Source organism: Takifugu flavidus, unplaced genomic scaffold (genome assembly GCF_003711565.1).
Source record: "Takifugu flavidus isolate HTHZ2018 unplaced genomic scaffold, ASM371156v2 ctg733, whole genome shotgun sequence".
NCBI classification, from domain to species: domain Eukaryota; kingdom Metazoa; phylum Chordata; class Actinopteri; order Tetraodontiformes; family Tetraodontidae; genus Takifugu; species Takifugu flavidus.
Window position 1 is genome coordinate 1 of NW_026622343.1, and position 9,133 is coordinate 9,133.

The 9,133-nt window shown below is 39.2% G+C and overlaps 1 protein-coding gene and 1 long non-coding RNA gene across 2 annotated transcripts; one reads left to right on the top strand and one right to left on the bottom strand.

Moving 5' to 3' along the window:
* The first annotated feature begins 122 nt into the window (after window positions 1-122).
* On the top strand, window positions 123-2,000 carry LOC130521146 (uncharacterized). The gene is made up of 3 exons (XR_008949199.1): window positions 123-300; window positions 903-1,040; window positions 1,165-2,000. It is a non-coding gene; the product is annotated as an uncharacterized LOC130521146 (long non-coding RNA).
* A 208-nt stretch (window positions 2,001-2,208) lies between these two features.
* Window positions 2,209-4,329, bottom strand: LOC130521147 (synaptotagmin-1-like). The gene is made up of 6 exons (XM_057024784.1): window positions 3,940-4,329; window positions 3,686-3,853; window positions 3,430-3,597; window positions 3,230-3,347; window positions 2,870-3,000; window positions 2,209-2,715 (listed from the first exon to the last, which is right to left on the bottom strand). Exons 1-6 carry the CDS (start codon window positions 3,985-3,987, stop codon window positions 2,509-2,511), a joined length of 840 nt encoding a protein of 279 aa, XP_056880764.1. The 5' UTR covers window positions 3,988-4,329; the 3' UTR covers window positions 2,209-2,508.
* Window positions 4,330-9,133: the final 4,804 nt, after the last annotated feature.

The following is a 9,133-nucleotide window of genomic DNA, read 5'->3' on the forward strand; positions in this document are numbered from 1 at the left end:
GTGTAGACATGTAAGAACAATTTCTATTATCTAGTTTTATTTCACAGCTAACATTTCTTTTTAAGTAAATACTCTACATGTTAACTCTCACATGCCGGACACATTGCTTCATGGATCTCTGGTCACTTTTTTCGTTGAAAGGCCGGCAAAAAGGCCAAGACTGGAGGAGCCCATAGGTGGGGGCAGTTCACAGCCACAGGGATGGGGAAACGACCAGGCCCAAGGCACAACAAACCAGCCACATCAGGGCTTTGAGAGAAAGCAGCCCAGCGAACTCACAAGAACTGAACAACAACACTGGTATGACAACATAAAGAGGTTTTGGCAAAAAAAGCACCAAACCACCTTTGGGTAGTTGGATGCAAAAACCAGCCCAGGTCAAACATTATCCAAATGGGAGACCTGAGCTATATCAGGCCACTTTTAGCATCTCCCAGGAACTGCTAAGACCAATTAGAAAATTTCTTCCTTTTGAAAGATCAGCAGAAATAAATTGGCCATGTCCAGAGACAGCATCGAGAAGGCCCGTATCACAATATCCTAGAACAGTCTGTCCTTGGCAACAATGGGCCCCATCAGCAGCAGTAGAAATACTCTTTATAATAGATATTTTTATCTTTTATTTTTGATATTTTGTAACACATGACTGAAGAAAATTTAAATCACAAACATAATGATTCACTTCCTCTGTTGAAAGGTGACAACAGAGATGTTCAGAACAATGATTCAACTTTAGTCACCATGTAGTCCCATTAAGGACTTCCCAAATATTTGAAAGGAATAAATTATGTATGAATAAAAGTAGTTTCAAAATGGCACGGGGTTAAAACAGGAAGGATGTTGAACTAGAAATATTGAGAGCACAGTAATCCTAACGAACAAATGTATTTTATGCACCACAGTGCCGGTCCATCGTATCAACAGCAAAATGACATCTCAGAGTTCAGCAATAATTTTCAGCAGCAACAATGGTATACTCTCAACCGAAGGAGCGTCGGGATAGAGGATGAGATGTCCGAACCCATGGATACTGGAGACATGTAAGGACAATTTCTATTCTGTAGTTTTTTTTGCTGCTAACATTTCTTTTTAGGTAAATACTCTACATGTTAACTCTCACATGCCGGACACATTGCTTCATTGATCTCTGGTCACTTTTTTCAGTGAAAGGCCGGCAAAAAGGCCAAGACTGGAGGAGCCCATAGGCGGGGGCAGTTCACAGCCACAGGGATGGGGGAATGACCAGGCCCAAGGCACAGCAGACCAGCCACATCAGGGAATCGAAGAAAGAAGAACCAAACAACAACAATGGTCTCGCAACCAAAAGAGGCGTTGGCGAAAAAAGCACCAAGCCCAAGCCAACACAGGCCAACCACCGTTGGATAGTTGGATGCAGAACCCAGGCCAGGACAGACATTATCCATATTCGAGACCTGAGCCATACCTGGCCACTTTTAGCACCTCCGGGGAACCAGTAAGACCAATAATAAAATGTCGTCCTATTGAAAGACCACCAGTAATGAATTGGCCATATCCAGAGCCAGTATTGATAAGGCCCATACCACAATATCATAGAATAATCCATCCTCGGCAACAAAGGGCCCCAGCAGCAGCAGGAGAAATAACCTTTAATCGCAATCGCAGAGGCCCGCAAATGCCACATAAATCTTGTATTTGGCAAACATACCAATAATCCAGCTGCTGTGGGACATCAGAACACAGCAGGCTGATCAGCCATCCTATTTTCTCATATAAAAATGCTGAATTCGCTTGAGATCAGCCACCAGATCGTTGTAAATCCCTCTGCAGTAATGCTTGGCCCCCTTTTCTAGAAAACCTTTGTAGATTAAGCTTTTGCTCTCATGCTTTTGTGTTTTTACCTGCATCACCTGTCTTGTCCTATTTTGCTCATTTCCAGATTAATTGTTCTAATCAGCTTTGCTTGCTTGTAAATTGCCATTTCCATTTCCAGTCCTCTGTCACTTTAATGTTTCATTAAAGTTTTGAAAATAAACCCTGTGTGTTGTGTCTATGTCTGCATTTTGGGTCTGGCTTTTGGCTCAAAATCTGTTTCAATCACAAACCTAGCCAGAACATAATTTCCAAATTTCAACTATACTGGGAGGTAGAACATATTGCGTACTTGTATAAGTACTTTGGTCTAGAATTTTGATCGATTAAATCAAAACCCTTGCAATGCCCAAGAGCTGCATCTAAATCAAACCAAGTTTATTAAGACCCCAAAATCACAAACATTGTCGCCTCAGAGGGCTTTTCAAGCTGCAAAGTTGTGACACCTTCTGTTCTTAGACCCTTGAGTTAGAATTCCTAAAGGAACAAGTTCATGTTTCCACCAAATCAGGTGACAGTCTTAAGGTTAGTATAGAGTATTGTCATTTTTATTAAAGTAAATTTCTTTTTTGTATCATATGGGAATTATATGAGAGGTAAGATATGAGGTTTAAGAGACTGCTTGAGGTATTTCTGGTGTTAAACAACTTCCCTAAATCATTTTTTACTGAAAAGTAAAGAGTTGACTTCCTCTTGATGCCGGAGGCTGTGCCACTGAGCTATTGGCCTGCGTGGGTTAGCCAGCATGTCGGACCAGTGGCGTTGCTCAGTCCCAGTGCTGCTGGCACCCAGCACCACTTTCCCAATGGCGTCGTTTTTGCCAATCTTATCGTAGTCCAACACAGTCACTGCAATCTGCACTTTCTACGGAACACACACAGGAAATCAGTTTTTCAGAATCTGTGTATGTGTTCTTGAAAAAGGACATTTTTGGGGAAGTGAGGATGTGTGAATGTGATGTTAGAATAAGGGGCTGGAAGATGTTAGGGACAAACATGCAAATGTGAACGCTGAGTACCTCTATCTGCTCACATGGCACTTCAAAGCTAAAGGACTCGTTGTAGTAAGGATTCAGACTGTTCTTTATCGTTGTTTTCTTTTTCTTCAGTCTTTTCCCATTTTGCATGAAGTGGATTTTCACATAAGGGTCTAAAATAGAGAAAACGAAGGTTTGACGGAGGAGGAGCAACCCGGAAATGTAGTCAGTTCGGCACATGTGCAGTGGGTCTGAGTCCCGACTAGTTAGACTTTCATTTACACCAAATAACAGATGCGCCTTTTTGGCCTATTGCTTGGCTTCCTTCATTGCATCTGCTTAAATTAGTGCGTACAGACACAAATGCAGTGATTGCGTGTGGTTTTAAATGGCTCTACCCACCTGACAGCCCTCCCACATCCATTTTCTTCAAGTTTTTGGCTTCTAAAATCATCACTGTCAACTTTCCAGCAGTGGGCACATACCTAAGTGACAGACATACATCTCCAAGCTTCTCACTCTAATACACAGACACACACATGATCCATCAGTGAGAGTTTGTAAAATCATCCAATCTCATTTCTTTAATTATTTGCTCCCACCTCCTCCTTCTCTGCTTTCTGTAGATCCCTCCACTCTTCAAGAGACTGGCTGAAATCAGCGGTGCTCATTGGTATCTTCACAGCTCCTATAGCATCATGTTTTGAGAAACGGTCAAAGTCGTACACGGTCATCACCAGCGTCCTGCCACCAAGCTCGGTGTAGGGTACCTAGAGGGCAGCACATTAATGCAGAATAAACATCTAGTGCTGAAATTCTGTTTTATTTTGTTTATTTATTGTTTTAAAGCACCTTTACCTTAAATGAGAAAGTCTCATTGAAGTTGGGATCAAAGTTCTTCCTGTGAACTTTAGTTTCAAACTTTTTCTTTTTGTCCGGGAGGAGGTAAAGTTTAACGTAGGGGTCAGAGCTTCCCCCCACATCCATCGCTGGCAGCTCAGCAGCTTGCAGGATACCTACAACCAGCTAGCAAAGGAAAAAACATAGGCTGAGAATTTAAAGTGTGCGGGCTTACAGCTGACAGAGGGTGAAAAAAAAAAGAGTCATCGCACAATATTGTCAGTGAAATTGTTATCTAAAGTGAAATGTAGCCTGCCCATCTTCTCCGTCTCCTGGGGCGCTTTTCCCGACAGTGCAGTTCCTTAGTTCTCTTCATCTTTAAATGGCTGGACAAGCTGCACGCGTGCGCAGACACGAGCACACACATACACACAGGCACAGATATGAAGTATAAAATTTAATCAGAAGATCATTTACTGTGTTGTTTCTCTCTATATATTGAACATGTGTTTTTTTAAAATAAAATGGGAGATTACACTATTACCATGTCTGTACGAATATCTTAATAAAAAAAGAAACAAACAAAAAAAAAAACCCCACATGACCTTAACCCACACCAGTATGAAAAATTTAAAAATGCACACCTTTGTCCAAGCTTACACTGACAGTTTCACCACTTTGGTGACCTGATGTCACAGATGATACATGCAATATCTGTGGGGAGAAGGGCTTCTCTGTGTGTGTGTGTGTGTGTGTGTGTGTGTGTGTTGTGTGTGTGTGTGTGTGTCTGGAGCAGGATTTCCAGCATATCTATATACTTTTATGGTATTTTTAGACCCACTCCGTGGACATGCACAAAGCTTTATTTGTAGTTCAATTATGTGCTTATTTTTCAGTCAGCAGATGTACTGGACTAGATTTCCCATATAATAGTTCAACCTGTCCAATACAGGCACTTGACCAAAAAAAATAATCTGCAGTTCTGGCTTGGAAGTTACTTTGATGCTTTAAACTCATTAATCTATAAAGACAATATATCTACTTAGCCACAACCTGTAGCTACATGCAAAGGTGGACAAGTTGGCTGATGAGTGTTATTTGCTGATAATATTTATTGCATTTTATATTTGGTACTTCGATAAATCTGAGGCCAGTGAACTAGATAAAAAAGATTAAACCGAATAAACCTGAATATAGCTTCTCCGTAGCCAAAACAACAGTAGATTTCAGTGGCGTGTTGCAGTCTACAGACAGCAAACATATAATAGGTAAGAACCCTCACACAAAGTTTGCTCTGCATGTCCACTGTAACAACCAGACATCAAGGCACAGCACATTACTTAGGAAAAAACCTCTCCAGGCATTCATTCCACACTCGCTGATAGACAGGTACAGTACACTGTGTGACAAGCCCTTCTATTGATCTTTACTTTATTTTGCTCATTATTATAACCTCTGTAATGGTTTAATGAATTCCTATTTATTATCACTGCATAATACACCAACTGATCTGGCCAACATGGAGTTTAAATTGAACTGTAAGGTAAAGGAAATGTTCATCAAAATGATCAGCTGTTAATGCTTTCAAACTCAGAGCTGATTGAAACGTGTCAGGATTTGACAAATGCTTTGAAATATGTGCCTTGCTCAAGGGAGTTACTGTGTTTACGCGGCACCCATTTAGACACACTGAGGTGGATTCACGCATCAACATTTGCAACGCAATTTCACTTGACCTTGTTTAGGATGGAGGATGATATTTTTGGCACTCCAAGCTGATGTTAAGCTGGAGAAAATACCTTTAATTTAAATGACCATATAGCATGTACAGTGTATAATTACAATGCATCATGGATATAACCTTGGTAACCAAGGTTATGTGTATATTTTTGAACAGAATAATCAAACTTTAAGCTCGTGATGATGTGCCAAATAACACATGATTATGGAGAAACCTTGATATTGAAAGAACAAAGCCACAAGGCTTTGATCATCAATGACTTTGATTATAAATCAACCTACTACATTTGGAAGCTCATATTATACTCTGCAGATTTAAATCACAATCTGTGGGTAATTGATCTGTTTGATGCAAGACTCCACAATTTTTTTTTCAAGTTTAGAGAATCAAATAAAGATTTCAAATTGTTTTTTTTACCATTTTCTTGAACGTAAAATAGTTCATGTGAGGTGGCAGGTATGGACAGGCTGCAAAATTAATTGTTCTTAATTGTTTGGGTTTAAGGATCTATTGCTTTTGACTGGAACAAGATGTGAATCTGTATGAGGTTTTTAAATCTGGTTTTCTGACAATAACTTTTTTTTTTTCATGGCCAGCTTTAGAGAAAAGGAGTTTGATGGGGATCGGTTGTTTCTCTAAAAATAAAAAGCCTATGGAGAACCCAGAGCCTCCGGGTGCACAGTCACCTGACACTTGTCTTCAAGGAAGTAACTGTCAGGACTCGTAAGTTTACTCTCTACAGCTACTATGAATATTGCCATATTCATTGCGGAAAGGTGCATAGATTTAAAAATTAGGAAATCCATCAAAATATTTAGGCATAATAGCTATGCTACAGAAGTGTTAGCTTTGAAGGCTAACTCCAGCACATTTACTTGGACACTTTTTGCTGCTAAGATGTTTAATATGTATTGTCCTAATCAAATCAACTGGAACCCATTTTTAAAACGCATTTCATTATCAATTTTCATATTTGTCCAAAGATTTAAAATAGAATAGAATTAAAAATAGAACTTTCTTCTATTTCACTGTCTCCAGATTAAAAATGTTCACATATAAATAAAACAATACAGCACATAATTAAAGACAAGTACAAATTTACACACGATGAAAAAATCGACATTTTGTGCTTCCTTCCAAGGCCACCCAACACAGAGGAGAGCCTGGGGGCACCGATGGGGAATGAAATTCCTGAAGAAGACATCACTTTAGAGGTCAGTAACAAACTTTATTTCTCTTACTCACTAATGTTATTTTCAATGTGTATGTGTCATGTCTTTCTCAAAACAACTGATTGATATATATATACAGACACACGCATATATACTGTATAGGTGTGGGTATATATACGGTACTGTATATCTCCAGTAAAATTGTATATTGGTTGAGATTTGTCATTTTAATGATCATAAATCATAATAAAGATTTGTGCATTGATAACAGATGCTGAGATTTCCTCACTGATTTATCCCTTTCAGACATTTCAACGGTTATCAGAAAGACTGACGAAAGTTCATCAGAATAAACTCCACCAGAGTAAAAAACTGGTTCTGATGGTGGATCTGGATAATACATTGATCCATGCTACCGAGGAGCCCTGCGAATGTTCTCCTAATGAGGTACCGTATATTTGTCAGATCTGGAAATACTGTGCTTTCTTCTTGTCTCTTATTGTAAGGAGTATTTAATGGTTAGTTTACATTTTATGATCTATATATCCATATAAGAATGGAAGTAGCATCAATTCATCTATATGTGTTTATCACTTCCTTCAGAACTTGTTCAAGATGACAATGGAAAATTCAAATCCTTATCATATACGAATACGGCCATACTACAAGGAGTTCTTAGAGAAAATGTCTCAACTCTATGAGCTCAATATTTTTACCTTTGCATCCCGACCATATGCAAAGATTATTGCAGGTAATTCTCCTAACCTTAAAACTCTCACATTTGGAATGAGAATAATTGTAATCCTTTTTTGCTGGTAAAACTTTGAAAATATTTTAGTTCAAAGGAAAAGAAAGAGATTATGAGAATTTCAATGTTTGTGAACGTGAAACATTCCAGATTATTTGGATCCTACTAAAACCCTGTTTGCTGACCGGATTATCTCAAGAGATGATTGTTTTTTTCCATCATCCAAGATGGAAAATGTGAGGTGAGAACTGCATCCCATGAAGGACAAAGGAGAGAGAGGCGGAGAAACAACTTATTTGTTTTTTTGGAAAATTGTAATGTAAAATGAGAATTCTGAGTTATTACGCATCGCAAAACTACAGAGACAATGTGACAATTACGAGGCAAAAGTAAATTTGCAAGTTATCTTTGGGTCTGTCCTCGCAGGTTTTTTAGCCCCTGTGGTGAATCAATGATTTGCATGATTGATGACCGACAGGATGTATGGAATTATGCCCCTGCCCTCATTGAAGTGAGGCCATACTTCTATTTCAAGGACAAGGATTCATCAGGTAAGGCGTCTATTCTTTGCAAGAAAAAACACTCACACTCTGCTTCTCAGCCCAGTCACCTACAGAATGAGCTACCAATGCCCCACCTTTAGTACTTTAATGTATTTGTATGAATGAACGGGCAAAACAAAAAAAACCAAACTCAGCTATACACATACCACCTCTTCCAATTTCAATTTTGCAGAGTTTGCATTCTGCACAGGTCTGGTCCTTTGTTAACTTCATACAATTTCCAAAGCGGTGACATTTCCGTGATGGAAGTGACCATGTTTGTGAACGCAGCGTGCTATATTTGAACAGGGCATTTTTTTGCCTTGAGTATTGGTGATTGAGATTGACAGCGATTACAGGTGCCAAAAAAATTAAAGATGGCATCAGTCCAATACTAGTTCCTGGTATCAGAGCTCACCCATCCCTATTAAGAGAATCTACTAATAGCGAGATGCACTCACATCTGAGAAGGATTTTAAAATGTTATAACCATTTCTCATTTTGGTGGCAGATAATAATCAAGAAGACAACGATGACTACTTGCCCTACTTGGAAAACGTGCTGAAGCGCATCCACACAGAATACTACAGCCGCTATGAGGCTTACCAGCGGAAGGAGATCACTGAAGTGCCAGATCTTTCCAAGATTATTCCAGAGCTCCGAAGAAAAACACTGGAGGGAACAACAATAGTGTTCAGCGGACTTGTTCCACAGGGTTCCGCGCTTCCGATCATTGCTGAGTACCATTGTGCCCAAGGTTTGGGGGCAAAGGTTGAGAAGAACGTCGTTCTGCGCTCTGCAAATGCAAATTGCACCACGCATTTGATTGCAACGAAAACACGTATGTACAGCCACTTTGATGACATAATGATATAGTACAATATAACCAAAGCCAATGGCAGCACAGTTGTTAAAAGCTACATTCTTACAATACTTACAGTTTTAAATCTTTCTTAAATCTTTCTATTTACTTATTTCATTGCCTGTATTACAAGTAAAGTTTGAGAACAATCCCAAACAGGTACAAAGAAGGCCTTTATAGCACAACAAGACAAGGACATTCACATTGTCACCCCTTCTTGGCTGTGGTCTTGTTGGTACCACTGGGAGAGGGAAGAAGAATTCCTCTTTTCATTGAATGATGATATTCCAGAAGACATGATCAGGTTTTTAATCTTTATATAAGAATTTGTTGGATTATATTCTGTGAGGCATATGACACCCCAAAAATCTGAAATATTTTTTCAGGAGGAAATATGTTTT